The sequence below is a fragment of the Coloeus monedula genome (genome assembly GCF_965178545.1).
Source record: "Coloeus monedula genome assembly, chromosome: 4".
NCBI lineage: Eukaryota > Metazoa > Chordata > Aves > Passeriformes > Corvidae > Coloeus > Coloeus monedula.
In genome coordinates, this window is record NC_138784.1 from 24,353,460 (window position 1) to 24,373,513 (window position 20,054).

Sequence of the window (20,054 nt, forward strand, 5' to 3'; positions counted from 1 at the left end):
AAAAGTAAGAGTCTAAGAGAAATATTGAAGATCCAGCAGTGAAAAGAAAGTAATAGTTTGATGGCAATTGATAAAACAGTCATTTTGTCTCTGGGCAGAGATTTACTTATATTACCCTTCTATTTGAATTATTTTTCTTTGGTGATAGATGCATATTGAAATTGCAACTTTTAAAATGCGCTTGGGTGTGTTTAAATAGAGCTTTTGAGAATTCTGGGTATAAGATCTCAGAATACAGGACCTGAGAATACAGGACCAGTTGCATATTTGAATAAACTGACCAAATGTGTGTTTGGAATATCTTGTACGGTCAGCATGAAAAGTTAAGATGGTATTTTGAAGGTCTCTCTACCCATTGTGGCTTTTTCAGTTTGAAAATAAAGGATATTTCTTTTCACCTTCTCCATTATTTTATGGCTGAAAATTTTCAGGCCAAATTAGGCACTCAGTGTTGCCTGTTCCAGAGTGATTGAGGTTACATGAAGAAACACTGAGACAGGGATCACTGGGGTATTCAGACTTCTATGCTAGAGAAACATCCCCATTGATGTTGCTGTAACTTGATTTATTTCACGTAATCTGCTAGAAATATATTTTTTAGACTCATTAGTGGCTTTATTTATTTGGTATTTGTTCTACTGGTGTTTTTGGTTTTGGTTTTTTTTTTTTTTTTTTTTTTTTGCTTGTTTGTAAAGCCCAGGCTAAAATTTTAGCTTTCGTGCCATCCAGTGAAGCATTAAAATACAAATCCTTGCAGCTTCAGAGAATAGAAAGGGACTATAAAGGGCTTTATTTATGTAGCGACTTTTATGTCGGTTGTGGAATTCCCTGGAGCTTCATTCTCACTGCTGCAGTAGCGGGTTCCGGATGCCTTTCGGTAGCCCTGTGATAAAGCTCCTGTAATGACGCTTTATCGCCACGCGAGGTCAGCAGCTGCCGAGAAAAAGCAGGAAATAAACTCGCTCTGCTGCAATCCGTTTTCATTTGCTTTATTTCGAATACTTAAAAATCAATACATCCTTCAGAACCGTATATACAGTGTGCAAAACCAAAGGATTTCTTTTGAACGCACAGCATCTTCAGCAAAAAGTCTTCCTTGCGATTTCCTACAGAGTGAGGGTCTAGAATGGCTTAAGGGAATCGTTATTGGCTTCCCGAGTAGCACTGGGTAATGGCTGTGGCAGAGGACCGTGTTCTGTACAGGGGGATGATGACAGGGGTTCAGCCGTATCTTTTTGTCTCTACTAAATTTGTGATAATAAATCTACATTGAATAAGGTATTATTGCCGCAGGGAATAGTTTGGAATACAGAAGTGGAAAATATCCTTCCTTTTTACTGCAGTAATAATCGATGCTCTGTCAAGATGTGGGGGAGAAGTTGCCTGAAAGGATTTCTCCCTCCCCCCCCCCCCCGCTTTAATCTTTGCTTTAAAAGCAAAACATCCCCAACAACACAGGTAAAAAGCATAAACTTGGTGCCAAAGTTACTGAACAGGATTTGGGGAATAAGTATTGAGATCTGTCATTGGCTTACGATTGGCTAATAATTTCCTTAGCATAAATGCCACTTTCCTATATGTAACTCCAAAGAAGATATTCACTTCTCTGGTAAAGTTTTAAAATAAATTCTTTCTGATGGGATTTTTTAATTTACTGTTTTAATGCTGGGATTATCAGCTGCAGTGTCACACCTGAATCTTGGTGTTCTCTTTCCTGAAATTCCTTTCTTGTGAGTATTCCATTCTTCCTGTCCTAGATAGTTGTGTAACATTGCTAGTAAATATACCCTGTGTCTCAGAAGTGACTGCTTTTTAATAGTTTATGAAGTTATCTTCATGTATGATTGGCACCAACTGATATTCCTGTCAAACCTTTTATCCAAAAATCCCCCTGCACCGGGCAAATTTTAAAAATGATACAGACAAGGATCAATTTACTGATCACCAAAATGCAGCAGAGGAGATGTAGATTAAATATTAGGAAATACTTTTTAGCTATAACACTGATTAAGTTGAAAGAACAAACTGCCAAATGAAGTTGGGTAATTGCCATCACTAGAGATTTTCCATCACTAGAGATTTTCTGGACTATGAGTATGCATCCATTTAGCAGGGATGGCTTAAAAATAATGCAGTCAGTTTTGCCACTGTTCAGAACTTGAACTGAATGACTCATTATATGCATGTTTTATCCCAAATAATTTTTAAAATTTCTTCCTACTTTACCCTAGCTAGGGATAAAGCAGCAGCGATGTCAGCAAAAAAACCCGTAACATTTTCTCTCAGTGTGTGCCAAGCCTACATGAAACAAGAAACAAGTTGTAGTGAGAGAGAAGAAAGCCCAGATTGATGTGACCTTTATTATTTTAACAGTGTCTTTCAGCACAATTACAGAGTTGCAGGATTGCAGAGAACAGAGCTGGAGTATAAAATAACATAAATAAATAGAACAGGAGCCAAAGCAGTCAGCAGGTGGTTGGAATTGGGCAGTGAAGGATGGGTGAAGGGTTTGCATTGGTCAAAGCCTTTATGATTCAGCCACCATAGTTGCAAATTCTGGAGAAGGGAAAGAATTCGAAAAAATGTTTAAAATACCAAAATTTAAAGAAGGAGGAAGCATATTAAAATGAATACAGTCACTGGTGTAGCAGAAACATCACAATAACAGAAGAGCAAAGAAATCCAAGTTAATTAAAGGGAAAGTATGATTTGGGAAATCTTACCATGAAATGAAAGGATGTTTTGAGAGTAAGGGAGAAATGCTATATACATGCCAGACAGTAAGACTTCCACCACTATTCATCTGAAGAACTTGATTAGTTCTCGGTTATTTCTTTGTAAATCTCAATAGGATGAAGGCAAGAACTAGAAATTTAATCTTGCAGTGAGATAAATTTCTTTTATATCAGAGTTTGGCAAAGAGAATCATTAATGAGTCTTTCAAAGTATTTGTGTCCTGTATTATAATTATATTGCATTTAAACTCAATTTTGTAACTGTAAATTGAGTGAAAACGACAGATTACAAAAACAGAAGCCGGATACCAAGCTATGTAGCAATTTTGACCATGTTGTAAGAATGAGAAAAATTCCTGTGGTATCAGAGGGCCGGGAGTTTACCCTGTGGCTTTTATTAGTGTTACATCCATAATATTTACATAAATGTATCTATCTGCAGTTTGGGGTTATTTTATGCTTTAGTACATATAATGCCTTTCAGCTAGGAGATAAGGCATGGAAAAGGCACATTTGTATCCTGGTGAATAGCTGCCTGGTTATAATTCCTAACTGCATCTAACCTTGGAAGAGTTACACATGAGAATACCTTGCACAGTTGTATGTGCTTCAGAGCACTGAAAATGACAGACTGGAGGGAATCCCAAGAAGGGCAACAAAGACGATAAAGGGATTAGAAGGTATGCAGAGAGAGTGGTTTATGGGTTTAACATAATCAGCTGAGAGGAAAATGACAAATAGGGGAGGCAGTCGTCTGTAAAGGCTCAAGAAAAAATTACTGAAGTTTGGAGTAATGAAGAGTAAAGTCTGGCAACTTAAAATGATAGAAGATGAAAATTAGGCATTTTAAAGAATATTCTAGAGTTCAGTTGAAAAACGCTAAACTCTAAACAAGTGAGATCTTAATTGGTTGTTGTGTGCAAACAGATAGCACTTTTGATGACGTATCCAAAAAACACGTTGCCAAATGCAGACAAACCAGACTGAGAAATAAAAATGTCAGAGGGTTTAAATTAATTCCAAATTTCTCCATCGTTTTGAAAGATGTACATCCAAATTAGGATTAGTGATGCGGGTTGCTTAACACAAAACATGTATAAATCCTGTACCTGGTGGGTACATAGATTGAAAGTGTTGCAAACTGCATTTAAGAGATAACATAAAGTGCTTGTGATAAAAACCCTAACTATTCTGGGCAGGAGAAAGGCTATGATTATTAAATCTCTGTGAATAAATCCTGCAGAGAGAAACATGAACTGCAATGGATGAAACCTTTCCAAAAGGGAAAACTAACTCCGCATATACTGTTAAAACAAGTTGTCATACTTATTACAGATAAATCCTTTTATAATAATTTGTATCTACAGAACATGTTTGGAAAAGGTTATTCAGACTTGCAGCCAAACATTTTCTATAATACATTTTGATAGTGCTATTATCCCTTAATAGCAATCTATTTCACTGTACTTTCTGACAGCCAGCAAACCATAAAATACTCCTTCTTGAGTAATTGTAACAATTTAACTTTTCCCAGGATTTTCAATGTATTTTAAATATTTAGAAGATGTTCTAGTTGAATAATCTTGTAAATTAGTTCACTACTCGTTTTTGTATGAAGGTTAGTCCAACCCCAGGTGGCTTGTAGAAGCATTGTTACAAAGTGTATTCACATATGCAAAACTTCTGAGATAAGACACGGTATATTGGTCCCTGGTAAATGGTTATTGTCTCTGACTGGCCTGTTAGCAAGGGAATCCTTGTGATTTACTTCATCCTTGTTTCCAGTTGTAGTTATCCTTCCAAACAAAATTAAGTTATATCTTTCTTTTGCACAAGTAGTAGCTTTAAATGGCAAGGATTTAGACCATTTTGTCATGCAAAGTAATTTACTAGCTGTTTTGTGTCAAAGCTCTGACTTAAAAGGAGAAGATTGTTTCACTGTGTTCAGTACAGTTTAGTACTGTATACCAGCCTAATCATGCCCTCTAGGATTTTACCGAAATGACAGACATGATTACAGAAGACATGTTGTAGGCTCATGACTTCTCTCATCAGATTGTTTTTTACATTTTCTTTACAACAGCAAATCTGTTTAGGAAACTTCATAAGTAATGACTTACACTAATTTATTTTAGAGGATAAAAGAGCACAAAGCAGGACAAGAACAGAAGGACTTCCAAATGATTTTGGTTTTTTGTTATGGCTTTCACCTGGTAAGGTCATGACTTAACAGTTGTAATTTTGCATTCTTAATGTCAGATTTTAACAACATTCTGATTTACAGGGATAAAAATTTGGATTTGTGCTGCCTACAGTGCATGATCTTCGAAAGTTCTCTATGTACTTTCTCAAGTCCATTAATATCAAGAAACTAAAAGACATGACGTGCATGTCCAATGCCAATACACAAAATAGACTTTAAACAACATTTTGACTTTTTTTTCTCCTCTTTCTTGTAAATATTTTCCTGAAGCTGGCAGAGCTGCTTCAGCATCATTTTTCAGCCTGATCTGAAAGCTAAGGTTGCTTGTGTAATTAGCACAACCTGGTCTTGACCTGCAATATTTTTCAGATTCATCATCTTCTGACTGCATTGGTGGAATATGAAGGGGATTTGACACTGAACAGTAGATGATCATGCCTTACAGGAACTGGCTGCAAGTTTTCAGCTCTTTGAAACTGGTCCTTCGGCCACAAATTACAAATTGTGATCAGACAAGAGGTAAACTGCTGAAACTATTTGAGACCTGAATGGTCTTGTGGGAATGAGAAAAGGTTTAAAGCAAGAGACCTAAGAAAATTTTTAGTGTGAGATCCCAGCTAGAAGGCAGCTGATTAGGTTGGGATTAATGTTTGTGATGATACATCTGAGAAAGTTGTCTCTATGGTGTTAAAAATCCCTAAAGAGCAGTTCTTATAACTGCTGTGGCCTCCTGAGGGACAGCATTCAAGGGCCATCAGGAGAATTAACATTAACCCTTGTGAAAGGCTTCTTGTTTGCGATCTTTAGTGATTTAGGAAGCTGATGTTTGAAACAAGGGGTAAAAATGATGCCTGACAATTCAGCTGCAGGGAAACAAAAATGGTTTGCAACAGAAATACAGCATTGCATTACTGCATATGAATGTGATGTACATTAGTGACTTTACATTTCATTTACATATGCAATTACATTCTTGAATTGGATTTATGGACCAAAGGAAAAACTGGGAAGTATCTGTCCTCCTCATCCTTTGGTCACAGTCCCACCTGTTAACTTTCGTATGTATCTCAAGCCTTTCTGGTGTAAAAATTGGCTGTTAGAGTCAAATTTAAGAAATGGAAAAGAAACCAGTAGTGTTGTATGGTAGGGGTATGGTCAGAAGAATCAAAAGATAAAAGCACATCATTCTCTTCTCATTATCAAGTATAAATGCAGAGTAATTCCATTTCAAAGTTAGGGAACAGTAAAAGCTGCGGATGAAAGAGATAAGGAGAAGAGGCATTTCATATTGTTTCATTACGATGTACTGGGTTTCAGGCATTGTTTCAACTCAAAGGAAAATGTTATGGTAGTCTTAAGTATAAAGGTTAATGCTGTATTTTCTTGTACAAGCCAAAATCATTATGCAATATTGTTCTTTTATTCTGATTAAGACTAATTTTGATTTGCAGCCTTCTGGAATAGCTGAAAATCTATCTGATGTGAGGCTGGTGGATCAGCTGTAAGCTTACTTATCTGAATTAAGTTTTCTTTTGAAAAACTTGCCCAGTGATTTTAGTACTACTGTCACTAATTTTAGTGTGTATAAAGAAGACCCATATACTAAAGAATATGAAGTTTCAAGTAATGACACCCACGTTGGATTCAGCAGCACTGCTGAAGTTTAGCAGGAGCTTCCCCACAACCATAATATAGTCATAATTGGAGAAATTAAGAGGCTTTGGTCTAGGAACAGGGCCATAGTCACTGATATGCCAGTGTGCATCACCTGACTGATATGCTGGTGGCTGATTTTGTGTGTCATCTTCTAAGCTGGGAGACTGTGCTAGTTAACTGTTTGCTTTTTATTTCTCTTTTAATTGACCTGTTTGTTTTTTGGGGTTTTTTTTGAGAGAACATTTTTTACAAATTGCAGAGATTTGGTAACACAGAGAGGTGTGAGGGGGTTTAGGTATTTTTTAAATTTCGACTTATGTTTTGGCTTATCGATATGGCAAAACCCTAGCAATTGTCTGCTCTCTAGGTGATTTTGTACTCTGGCCACAAACTTTTATCTCCTGCAATGAGGAAAGTTTTAGTTTAGAATTGCATCTCTTCTTGTCTCCTTCAGTGTGTTTCATTCACTCTCACCTCTCAAAAAGAGGAAAAAGGAGAAATTTTGTATGTAGGCTAAGCTTATTCATCCTAAGGGGGAATAGAAAACAGCACAAGCTTTTTAAGCAATGCTGTGAGAGGAAAAGTTGTTCTTTTCTTGTATTTCTCATATTCAGTAAAAGGGAGTGACAAGCTTTCTTAGGTGTGAAGACCCTGTAAACACTAGTATAAGCTGGATAGACTTTTATCGTATAGAAATTCTGTAGCAAAATGGGTGTGCTTTCAATTTTCAGAGCAGTGCTTTGCTAAGTCACACACTACTTTCCCGCTAATTCATCATCAAGCAGAAATGCTGGCGGCTCAGCTTTTATTCTTTCCAAGCTTTATAGTCAGGCCTCGGTTTCTGAACTCGCAGCGTCCTGATCCTCACTCCACTGATATCAACAGACAAATTACAATAACTGGAGTGGAGTTTGGGGCGGGGGCTACTTAGTCCTGCGCTGCGGAGTGCCCGACCCACAGCCGGGTTCTGTGAGCTCCTGCCCCCTCTAGTGTCACAACTCGGCTCCTCTTCCTCTAACGCCTTCAAGCAAGGTATGGCAAATGGAGCAGGACTCGGCGTTTCATTAAAAACAAATTGTGCCCTTCAGAAGGTCACAGCTCCCAGTGATTACTAGGTTTCCTCAGTTCTTGTGTGTAAGGGTAATATTCGGTTGTTACTGTCAAAGTTACTCCTGTAATTACATACCATCAGCGCCAATTTTACCATCACCATCCTTATCTCCAGCAGCCAGAAGAGCCTTCGTTTCTTTGTCTGATAGGTCTCTTCCTTCTGGGGTAAAGCCCTTCAGGACAAACCTAAGGAGGAGGCATAGAAAAAAAGGAAGGTTTGTTTGTTCGTTTGTTTTTAGGTTTGTGGGTTTTTTTTCCTGCAGAACAATTATACTTCATATTTATTTGTACCACTGATTTGAGGCACAAGTTGGAATCTAGGGTTGTGTCTTCTGTTGTTGACCTTCTTTAACATTCAGGAGAAGCACTTTACTCTGAAACTGCATTTGATTGAAGAGCTACCTGTAAGGTATTGACCATTCATGTGTTTCAGGGATCCTGCAATCGAAGTGACAACTAGCTATCTCCAACAATCTTTAGATCATAGGCTCAGCAGACAACTGGCATAGCACACAAATACTAGTCAAGAGCTTGAGATGTATGTTACTACCTAGAGTCTTGTAAAAACAACCTATAGGAAATTAGACTCTTAAGGCGCGGTTATTTAAGAAAGGATGTAATTTTACTTACTTCAATTCTTCTTCTTCAATGAAGCCGCTCTTATCTTTATCAAGAATATGGAAAACCTTCTTCACATCTTCTGGGCTCTTCTTTTTCAATCCTACCATTTCGAAAAACTTTTTGTAGTTAAAAGATTCAGCCGCTATAAGAGATGAAAAACCAGAGAACTTCTTAGAAAATTCCTTGAAACACACACCAACACATACCCGTGGTTTTCTTCCATGCTGCTGTTTCTCCTAACCTGGGAGGAACACTCGAGCCAAGCTGTGGTAAGAGCTGGATGTACTCAGTGAAATCGTCCGTTCTTCACAGTTGCTAATGGAAATAAACAAAGGGGCAGAGGGGCAATGTCTCCGTTTTGCAGATGAAGAGCTGAGCTACAGAAGGATGAAACTTGCCCAAGGTCATACAAGAAGTCTGTGATAGACTTGGGAGCTTTGGGAGCTGAGGTCTACTGTACTTGGTCTCATTTCAGTGCCTTAAACCTGTTTGGTGTGTTGTTTTTGTTTTGCTTTGGGATTTTTTTTGCTAAGTTTTACACTAGAACAGGCATCTGAGAGCGGACTCAGACTATTAGATAGCTGTCACTTTTTGACATTCCCACCCCTGGAAAAAAAACCCCAAATGCTGTTGCTCAAGCATTGGCGAGAAGTGTGTCACAGCACTGTTTGTTTCTTTTCCTGGAGACTTACTAGAAATCAGTGTTGCATTTCAACCGCTGAAGGAATGTGCAATCGTGGTGTGTGAGCTCAGACACTGCAAGAGAGTGCTGCACGGCGCGCTGCCTGCAAGACCTTGCGAGGAGCTGTCTCCGGGGAGGAAAAAAACAAACAACCCAGAGCCCTTGAAATCGGAGCCGAGTTTACCTGCTCCACCTCCCTTGTCCTTTAACCGCACCCGCTTTTGTCTCACCCAGGCAGCTTAACTACTGTGATGTGGATTAGAAATACCACACAGTGACCTCCAAAACGTGCGGTGGACTTTTTTTTTCTTCCCCATGCATTCTTATTCCCGCCGCATTCTATTTTCCCATTACATAAAATTAAGGAGGCTCAATCTTTCGAGATCTGCCTGAGATCTGTCATTAGTTGCTGCTAATTGCATGTGCTCCGGGACTTGGAGATGGCCGTAGAACAATGGAAGCTAATGAGTAAAACAGCTGCTGGATCCAGCAGAGCAATTTGTCGCTCCCTCTGACTCTCCGGCTTCTGAGCTGAGTCGGGCTCAGCGGGTCTTGCGCTTCTGTCTGTTCGGGAAGGTCATCTCACAGAGCAGGACAGGCAGAGGCGGCTTCCCGAGACGGTGCTGTCAGCCAGGTAGTTTGGGGGAGGGGGGGATAACGTGCATCCCGGAGCACGATTTCTGGCGTTTCTTTGAGAGCAACCTTAACTACCTGAATCTCTGCAAGCACGAAGAGGGTTTGCTGTCAGTTTTAGGGGTCGCGATGAATGAGAGGGGTAGGGAGCATCTGATACCCCGGGGAGTCTGAGAGGGAAGTGTGGACCACTGCAGCCATTCGACATGCAGGGAGCCCCTGCAGTCGAGCAGTGCACCCGCTTGCTCTACTGTTACCTTCGGTCCATCCCGAAAAGCAAAGCCCACCCGGGGATTCTGCAGAGGAAGTACAAGAGCGGTTTCTTATATTCTTGGAACGGGAAACAGCAGTTTTGTAACATCTGAAACTAAATTTCAGGGAAGAGTGGGAAGCTGCCGACATCCACTGCTGACTTTTCTATCCCACACCAAGATAAAATGCAGCTTGATTCGCCGAGGGGTTTGTTCCCTTTGAAAGTATCCTCTCGGTAGAAGCAAAGTCTGTCCGCAGTTACTGCTTGCTTTTCTTTAAAATAAATGTTTCACCTCTGTAATGTGCAGGACAACTTTGCTGAGGATGCAGCCTTGTACTTCATAAACCTGTCAGAGGCATTCATTGAACATCTGAAAACACATCCTCATTAGAAATATTGTCTAGCCAGTTCCTCTAATCTTCCTATAGCTAAAATAAATGCACAGCTATCCTAACCTGGAGAGATGAAAGGAGGAAAGAGAGAAGGAAAAAAAAAAAGAAAAAAAGCACTCACCTGAAAAGGCTCCCACAGCCTTCTTGATATCCTCAGCGCTGAGCAAGTCAGTCATAGCCATCCTGCAACTGTTTGAACAGGGAAGCAAGTGCGAAAAGATTAAAAAGTGCTTTTCTCATCATTTCTGCTCATATGACCAAAGCTGCAGTGCTGTGTGGGGATGGCACACCGGGAAAGGCTGGCCTCGTGCCAGCTCTATAGCTCTGCGTGGATAAGTGCCGTGGGCTGTCGCTCTTCCAGTTTGCAGAGCACCACAGTAGGTCCACAGACGCGAGGGTTCAGCTAAAGAGAGGGGCACGGGGATGCTTTTGTGGGGACTGGGGTGAGGCAGGACGTGGGTGGGGGCATTCCCTGGGGGGCTGAGCCTAAGCCTTACTGGAGCAGTGCCAGAGTCTGCTGTGATACCGGCTGGAGAAAGAGTTTTGCCAAGGTCAAGTCCTCGGGTGCAGTGGACAAACTAGTGGTGCAGAGCAGAGCATTTTCCTTTAGTAAGTCAGGATGAGCTTTACCAGTTATATTCAGTGATGAGTAAGGAACTGCAGCATATGCCAAGCTTCAAGCTGCTCTTGAGGTCGGGAAGCAAATGCAATGTAGCTTTTGAACATTTGCCTTATTGTTCAACCACTTTAAACATCTCCTCCTTCTCCCTTCCCCCTCCTCTTCACACACATATTCCTTTTAGACCTTGTTTCTTTCGGGCCAGTCCATATTAAGCATCATCCTCACTGAATTAATTATCACATCCCTGCGAATCCTACAGATCCCGTTTGTAATGCACAATATGCTGCAGAATCTTCCACGACAGGGTATGGCAAAACGAGATGCGAGGTGACAACACGCTCGTGAGGAGCTCCTGTGCAGTAGTGGGTTTCTCAGGCAGGACCGGGCACTTCCCATGGTGTTACAAAAAAAAAAAAAAAAAAAAACAAACCAAAAAACTAAAAAAAAAAACCAAAAAAAAAAAAAGCATTTAGGATTTGTAATATGTTTTCTAGGGTTATTTTCTCCAAGAATCTGTGCCCATTTTTCACATAAAATATGGCAAGTGGTCCAACTTGCTCTCAGAGTTTGGGCAGGAGCCATTAGGCTGAGGTAGCCAAGGTTAGAGCCCAGTAGTAGGGCAGATCTCTGCAGGAGTATTGGCATCGCAGGAGAGACGAGGGAGGAGAGAGCGGTGGCAGCGAGATCCCCGGGCGCGATCGACGGGTACGGCCCGGTCCCGCTGCCACAATCACACCTCTCCTCTGAATGGGGCCACTGGAGAGCAGCCTCGGAAAGGGGGCGGCTGGTGCAGAACCTTGGGTTGTGCTGTCAGTAATTGCTTGGTGCTTTTAAAAGTACGAGCCCCATCCTTTTTTTTTTTTTTTTCCCACGGCCCAAGTGCAGCTATAATGGGTAAGGCATTACCATGCCACTGAATGCAGAAGGACGGAGGAGGAGGTGACATTGGGGTCCTCCCCCTTTTTTTTTATTTCTTCTTTTCTTTCCTAAAGGTCATCTCTTCATTGTGGGAGAGACTGTTATTTTTCTCTCGTTGGAACTTTCCCCCCGGTCTCCCTTTTCCGTGTATTTCCTGAGATGCAAGAGATGCTTAGTTTTCTCCAAGGACAAACAAGGAGATGGATGGTGGAGCCAAGTCCCTCTCCCTAGGCTGAATGCATCCTTCCCTGCTCTATAGGGAAAGAGGAGCTGAGTGCTGGGATGCTGAACCGAGATGAGCAGCAGCCCCACAGAAGAGCTCTGTGCACCTTCCTGCATGGGTCGTTCTCGCTCAGCGGCCCCCGTTGTTTTGGAGCTGGGAGGTGGAAGGGTGCAATAAAGACAGTACTCGGCTGTTCGGGTCTTTTGCGTTAGCAGAGTTCAGCTCGGAGAGCACAGGTTAGAACCCTATTGTTAGTCCCTTTTAAACATAGGGGAAATGCAGACCCATCAATATGCAGTTATTTGCCAGAGATCAAAGTGCCATATCTTATGAAATTGATGTCCCTTTACTTTTTCTTAACTGAGGGAAGAGAGGAGAATCTCTTTTTGCTCCCAATGCAGACACTGCCGCCCCAGTGCTACATGGCCCTCTGCTTTCCCTGCTTTCCTGCGTGCAGCATGGGTGCTGTCTGAAGAGGAGTTGGGCCTCAGTCCTCGCAGGTTTTTCCCCTTTCTCACGAATCTTTTGCAAACCCTTCGATGAGCCACAGAGCTTCCTTTTAGGTCCCTAAAACAGGAACGCACCCGACCACCCGCCAGTGAAGATGCTCTCCTGGCGCATGACTCGTGTTTCGGCGTTAACCCCGCTCTGCTGACAAGGCAGAGCACACATTTGGAAGGCTGCCCTCGGGGGTAACTCGAGCCGGTGGCTGGCAGAGGCGATGCGCAGCGTTGCCTGCTGTGCTGGCAGACGCCGATCAGGTTAACTAGCCTCATGCCAAGCCAACCGGCCAGAGGCGCATTCTGTGTCTGTGTCCTGGGGACGGGAACCCGGCGGCTCCCTCCGCATCCCTAACGATGCGCGAACTGCCCCGCTTTCCCTCCGTCATCGGATCTGTCAGCCCTCTACGGCCTAATCATGCTGTGGAGGCGAAAAGTGAGAGGTGTCAGAAAAATGAGGCTTCAGATCAGGTGGAGCCATCTGTAGAGCGTAAATAACATTTCCCCCAGCTCCGAGGCCGTGTGTACTCTCCACAGCCAGAGAGGTGAAAGCAGCGACACACAGGTTTGCGAAGCGGACAGATGGGATCTGACATGGAGGAGCGGCAGAGGCCCAGCTCCAGCGTCAGAAGTGTCTCTCTTTAAGGACAGCTAGCAAAATTCCAGAAGCTTTTAACCACCAACCTGTAGTCAAAACTGTTATTATAGTAAAAAAGGCGTTTCACGAATTGACAGTTTCTCACTCGACCCTTCGTCTTTTTCTCATCATCCCTGCGAGATGAATGACGCGTTTTCCTTTATCTCTGAGATGCTGCCAATTTTCCTGCCTGAACTATTTGCAAAATCCACACCGTGGATTTTTCCAAGTTGTCTGCACCAAAACCTTTGTGTAGATCAACTCCCCCTTGCACCAGCGCCAGGATGATGATATTGTTACTAAGTAAAAGACCAAATACATTAAATAGAAATCAGCCCACCCTTGCCAAAAGCAAACCAGTCGGGGAGAATTTCCTGAACAGCACAAAGCCCTCACACCAAGAGTTGAAGCAGAAAGACGACAGTCCTTTGCAAAAAGGGTGACGCATTTCCTTTAGCTTCCTAGTGACCACGCCAAAGAGAGCGTCTTCATCCCATCACTTACAATCGTCTGTGCAGATAGAGAGGTGCCATTTCTAGAAGTGTTCTGGATGGTTTGGGTTTTTTTGTCTTCGGTTCACAGCTGGCTGTTTCAGTAAATTCTGTTCATGAGCCCTTGCTTGCGTTCTCGTTCACTTTCTTCCCTTCCTTTCCCAGTTTTGTCATTTCCACCTTCTCCCCCGCTTTTCTCCTCATTCCCCCTCAATGAGTTCACCTATTTACTCCTTTTAATGGTCTATTCTTCTCATTTGGAGTCTTCTCTGCGGGAAGCTATTCGGCAGTGTTTGAGAGACTTGCATCTCTTTGTTTCCGGGCTTCTGTTTATGGAAAGGGGGACGGGGCCGGAGTGATGGAAGATATCATTATCTGCGAGGTCCTGCTTCTTCCCTGGAAGTGGTGAATCCACGTTTGCTGTGGAAATTTGGGCATTTTCTTGCTACTTACCTCTTGGATTTTTCGTAAGCACGCTTGAAAAGGTGTTAGGTAGGGAGGTGGTCAAAAGGAAGTGGAACTCGGGGTAGGAACCCCACTTATATAATCTCTCTCGCTCTTTCTATTTTCAGCAGGTGATACCCACTCCTCACTGGTATCAGATATTCAGGGGTTTTGTTGGCAGTGTCACATTTATCTTTCCCTTAACTAATAGAGGAACACTATTAATAACCCTTGGCGCTTACCTTCCCCTGGCTGTGAAAACCCATTACATTGGCAAACTGATGGTCCGCTTGAAACTTGAATGTTAAGGGGAGAGGCAAGCAGTATAAGTGAGCTGTTAGGGGACAAATAAGCAAATAACAATGATAAAAATGCCATTGAGACCTATTTTCCATTGTGTAATCCACCTAGGGACACTTTTCCTGATATATAATGTTTTTCTGGCAAGGGAACATATTTTGCGAAGGACCACGAATCATACATCTGATGAAAGTGGCGTCAGGGATATCACGATGCATCAGGAGGTTCAGTTTGAGACATGGGACTCCGCTCATGAGGTGAATTGGAAGATGTAGCCCCCTCATCAGCATGAGGAAAAGCAAAGATAGGCTCTGAAGTTCGCCCTTTTCTCTCTTTAGCCTTGCTACTTGAAATAAAATAGAACATCTCTAAACTGCCTCCTGCACCTGAAACTAAAACATTCAGCTTTACTTCTTGGCCTTGAAGGAAGTCAGAAATACTTTTTTTCCTGCAGGAAACAACAAACTCAATTGTGTAATTATGATTGCTCATACTTACAGGGGCATGCAAAATCTGCATTCAGGGCCCCATTGGGCAAGGTACTGTAGAAGTCTAAAAAATTTACAACCTGAGCTTTCTTAGGACAGACAGGGAATTGTAAACGAAGAGATCCTATATATGTATATACAGACATTATACATTGAGTGTAACCTTTTCAGCATATAAATTCTCTTTATGCTGAGTTGCTCATTCCAAGGAGAGACACCTTTGAAGACACTTCTATTTTTACTCTGTCAAGCAATAATAACAACAATAAAAATGCCATTGAAATGTATTTGCCATTCTGTGATCCTTCTGGGGACATGTTTCCTGATATTTAATGTTTTTCTGGCAAGGGAAAACATTTTATAAAGGATTATGCACTGCATTTATCTGTAGTGCATTTATCTGTAATACATTTATGAGTAAAAAAAAAAAAATGTTTTTTCTGTTTTAGCACTCAAACCCAACATTTCTTAGGTTAAAAAGCAACCAAGGTTTTGTGATACAATGGAAATTATCTTTTGGGAAAGGCAGGTGCTGCAAAAGTGAGATCTGAGTTTTCTAGCTTGATGAACTGGTCTTAGAAGTGAGGAAAAATAATTGAGGTATGTATGGGTTATGGGTAGGAATATTCAAAAATATTTCTCTACTGCCAGTTACATTTAGATGCTGAGTTCTGTGATAAATTGGAAGTACTCCAGCAACTTCAGATAATTTCTAAACAGACAGCTTTATTGAATCAAACATGACAAAGGTTAATTCAATCATTTTTGTTCTCTCTCTCTCTTTTTTTTTTTTAATTACACTTCCTATAGTGGTTTTTGAGTTTTCAGTGTGCTACAGTAGTATGGGAAGTAATATTACTTTTCAGTAGCGTCCTTAATTTCTCACAAACATAATGTCCGTACCCTAGCTCAGACAGGTGATAATTACAATGTGAGGTAGCTGGCTCTTGTGGGTCCAGATGTTTCAACCACATGATGTGTTGCCTTTGGAACAGGACAAGTCATCGTACAGTGTTTGCTAAATTCAGTCAGGTGGGGTTTGCATTAAGCTTTCACATATTATAAACCCTTGGTGTAGTACCAAGATTAGATTCTGGTTTAGACATACCAGTATCTCAGTGTTGTAAGCTGCATGCTTCATTTCCATTTGGTAGCTGGCAGAACAACTTTTCTCTTTCACATTCCTTTGGCAGCTTAGAGAGGGTAAGGATTGTAGGAGTGTCTTTTTGGCTAATGGAGTGTGACTTCCATTTCTGTCTACTCCACTGGAATGATTGCATTTGTCCACCAGTGAAAGGAGAGCAAGCCAGTCACTGTGATTCCTCTGCGTAATTCAGCCATGGGAAAGCAATCCTGATTATTGGAAATCCTTTCTTATCCTTTTAGTTAGTTCCTGCTAAAGCTTATTTACAAAGAGGGAAGCAGATTTATGACCACATTCAGCATATAGAGAGGTCTTTCTTACATGTCCAGTATTTAATTAATTAAAAGGGGTTTTGTTGTTGGGATTTTTTTTTTTTTTTTTTTTTTTTGTAAGAAGAATACAATCAAAATCTGACACATCTAGGTTATTCATACAAATCTTCCTGAAGCTGGAAGGTGTGGAGAGTTGTGGCAACAGGCTCACTCAGAGTTCACCTAAGTGAAATGGTAGAATTTAGGGAGGAAGTTTGTGTTACTGCACTTGTCAGTTTTGGTAATGTGGTTGCACATTTACTATCACCTCAATCAGGTTCATTCAGGAAAAAATTAGGACTGGGTTTCCCCTTCGGAATACATATATGGTGCAGAGTTGGGGATACTCATCCATTATAATTTCCTTTAATCTTTCCCACCACACATAACTAACTGTAATTTGAATAATAAGGTGTTCCAGGTCCCTATCAGCCAATATAGCCAAAATTTTGGATGTTACTATCACAGAGCTAGCATCTCACTTGCACTGCTACTATGTCCACTACACGTTGTGACAAGCAACTTCAGTCTTCAAGGATACCAGCCAGTCATCTTCTGCTCCCCAGAATTCCTCCTTATTTGTTAAAGAAGTAGTAGAATCATAGAATCACTAAGGTTGGAAAAGACCTCCAAAATCATCAAGTCCAACCTTTGACCGAACACCACCAGCACTAAGTGCTACATCCAGTTGTTTTCTTGAACGCTTCCTGAGATGATTACTCCCCCACTTTCCTGATCAGCCCATTCCAATGGTTAACCACCCTTTCAGGGAAGAAATTCTTCCAGATGACCTGCCTGAACCTTAAGTCTGCCAAGGTTGTTATGAAGATGAGTGCTTGTATGTGTTGCAGAGGAGAATGGGCAGATTCATGGAAGAGAGAGCCACTGAAAGTTATCAAACTCCTACAGGCCACATCTAGCTTATGAAGTTCCTGAGCCAAAATGGTTGTGATTTGGGATAGGATTAGGGGAAGTTGTCATAATCTGATTGCCTTGTGATTACATTCCTCCAAACACTTTTGTCTATGTCCACTGTCACTGTTTACACTACTGAAAATGTCCTTTGTTTTGTATGTATTAATTATAATTTCCTTCTGCAATGGCCTGTTCTTGGGTTTGCCTGAGGGAAGTCTGTATTCCTAGGATGGAAACGTAGTGGTTCCATTTTTACTGATTTTTCCATTCCTCTGATAATTGCCTCAAAAACTGAAAATAGCAAATGGCTACAAGAGATACCCCAGAGGTAAGAAATAGGTCACTACTAGTCCATGCTACCAGTGGGCTTTGGGGACTCCCCAGCTTGTAATGCAAATGGTGTGGAAAAGAAAGTGAAATGTCTCACCCAAAGGGGATAATACAAATGAAAAACAGAGAGAGGTGTAAGCCCCTGGTGAGAGTTAGGCTCAAATTACCAAACAAGAAAAAAGCAAGTGCTGAAAGAGTAGGTCTGTGTATCATAACACCTCCTAGCAACTCTCAAATGGATATTTACAGCAGGAAAAAAAGCTGTTAGTCCCAGTGGGAAACCCTGACCCCAAGGTTAAGAGAATGGAAACAGTTGGTTTTCTTTACAACAGACACTTGTGGGTATCAGACATTTGTCATAATTGACACTCTGGTGGTGTTCACACTGGGATGGATAAGGCCCATGTAATTATTACCACAGGGGCTATATTCCAGAAAAACTAGCACAGCAGAAAGATGGTTTCATTACTTATTCCTATTTATTCTAGGCTGCTGGTGGGAGAACAGTCAAAGTATTTAAATCAGGATAAACAGCTTCTGGGGAAATTGGACCTTAGTTTTAGCAGCTGGAATCCTGTGGTAACCCAAATTTTGATAGTTATTCTTTAATTAATCTGTTGGGGGTTTTTCTCTTTTTTTTGTGCTCTTATAATTCATTTCAGAGCTGTTAGTGCCCAGTGAGATGGACTTAAAAGTCAGAGGTTTGTAAAGCAGTCATATCTTTCTGGGTTAACAGCAAGTGGGAAGAATTTTACAGCTATGATGCTCAAATGGCAAGTTGGGGTTTTCCTGCCAACCTCCCAAGTGGAAATTGCTAGATATGGAAGTCTGTAACTATTAGCAGAACAAGATCACTGTTGTGTCAGCTGTTTATTTATTGTCAATATTTCATTAGAAAATAGTTCTTACATTCACACAATTTGTAAATGAGATATCTTCTCAAGTTTAAGTGATGATTTGAATCCAGCTAAGGAGAATAACAGTAAATAAAAGTCATTATTCTGTAGTGTTGTTTCCATCATCCTAATGAAATTAGTTGATCAGCATCAGCCCAGTTGTTAATAAACAAATACAGACAAAATAAACTTATTTGGACTAGAAGAATATCTTCGTGTAGTCCATGGCCTGAATCAGACCCAAACACTGAATTCTCCTGTGCTTTTGCTTCTTTGTGTCTTTAGGTTGCCTAAATGGAAGACTACAGGAAGGAAATGTCTGCTCTTGCTACCTGTTCTAAACTTCTTAAGAGAATGGACAGACATTTAAGTGTTAGCTTGTCCATCTGCATTCACCAGGTAAATGTCAAACTGAAAATCTGGGTTTATCTCTTGTAACATCCTTATTCTCTGTGTTCAGGAAAAGAAATTATTAAAGAAAGACTCACAGGCATGTTCCTAAGGGAAGTATATTTTTCCTGCCATTTCCACTGTATCTCAACTTCTTCTAACAATTTCCTTTTAGGTATTCCTTCTGATAATCATCTTATCACCCTGTTCACAGTCTTATGTATGGAGATTTCTTTATTTTCCTATGAAAGTGAGTAAGTTTATTCCTACAATTAAAAAAAATTATTTGCAAAAAGGAAATACATTTGTTGGACTAACCATTTTTATAGAAACTTAAATTATTTTTTCAAAATATTTTTATATATTTATCGATTTAATTTAAAAATTTATATATTTTATTTATTTTATATATTTAATTTTATATATTTTTAATAGATTTATATATTTTTAACATATTTTTTATATTTTGCACCTCTGAATGGATCCTTATTATGGGCATACTTTTTTTGCTTGGATGTTTGCATTGTTTCTCCTTCCCCAAAGGGTTCACAGTGGCAGTCTCTTGCAGGAATCACCTTATTGCAGGTCCTTTTTGGATTTCTCCTTTCAAAACTTTGTATATATTCCTTGTGTAGGTAAAAGAAGTGTTGTAATCTAGAAATGGAGCATCAATGCACTTGGTACAGATGCATCAGCCCTTTAGGCTCATGCTTTGGTATGTTGATGGTTGTTTGTAAGAGCCAGTAGCATCCCAAACCCTTTGAGTTTGGATCTCACTGGGACACAGAAGCTGCTGTCTTGAAGAAGAATGAGGTATTTCAGAAAACTAATCATTAATAACTTGCTTGTGGATGATGCAGAGACTCGCAAGACACAGGTGACATGCTGGTTGGCAGCATTTTGCTTCTGAAATTTATAATCTCTGTTCTTTTTCTGCACTTCTGTTGACAATTCTACTCTGTTATTTGTGAAGGAAAAAGCAAGTATTGGGGCATACTAAAAACCTTGTTGATCTCTGAGGTAGTGTAGCTCCATGTCTTCTGTTACTATCACCTGGCTGCCTAGGGACTTATTTTTCCAACACTTTCTCCTGTTAAAGGGTAGACAACTGAAATGCCAACAAACCAACTGTTTGCATGAGACCACACAGTATAGTGGCA

General features: G+C 40.8%; 1 protein-coding gene across 1 annotated transcript; it reads right to left on the reverse strand.

Moving 5' to 3' along the window:
• Positions 1 to 2,527: 2,527 nt before the first annotated feature.
• PVALB (parvalbumin) lies at positions 2,528 to 10,538 on the reverse strand (the record flags this gene model as incomplete). The annotated part of the gene is made up of 4 exons (XM_082279916.1): positions 10,407 to 10,538; positions 8,335 to 8,467; positions 7,781 to 7,890; positions 2,528 to 2,556 (listed from the first exon to the last, which is right to left on the reverse strand). Exons 1-4 carry the CDS (start codon positions 10,465 to 10,467, stop codon positions 2,528 to 2,530), a joined length of 333 nt encoding a protein of 110 aa, XP_082136042.1. The 5' UTR covers positions 10,468 to 10,538.
• Positions 10,539 to 20,054: the final 9,516 nt, after the last annotated feature.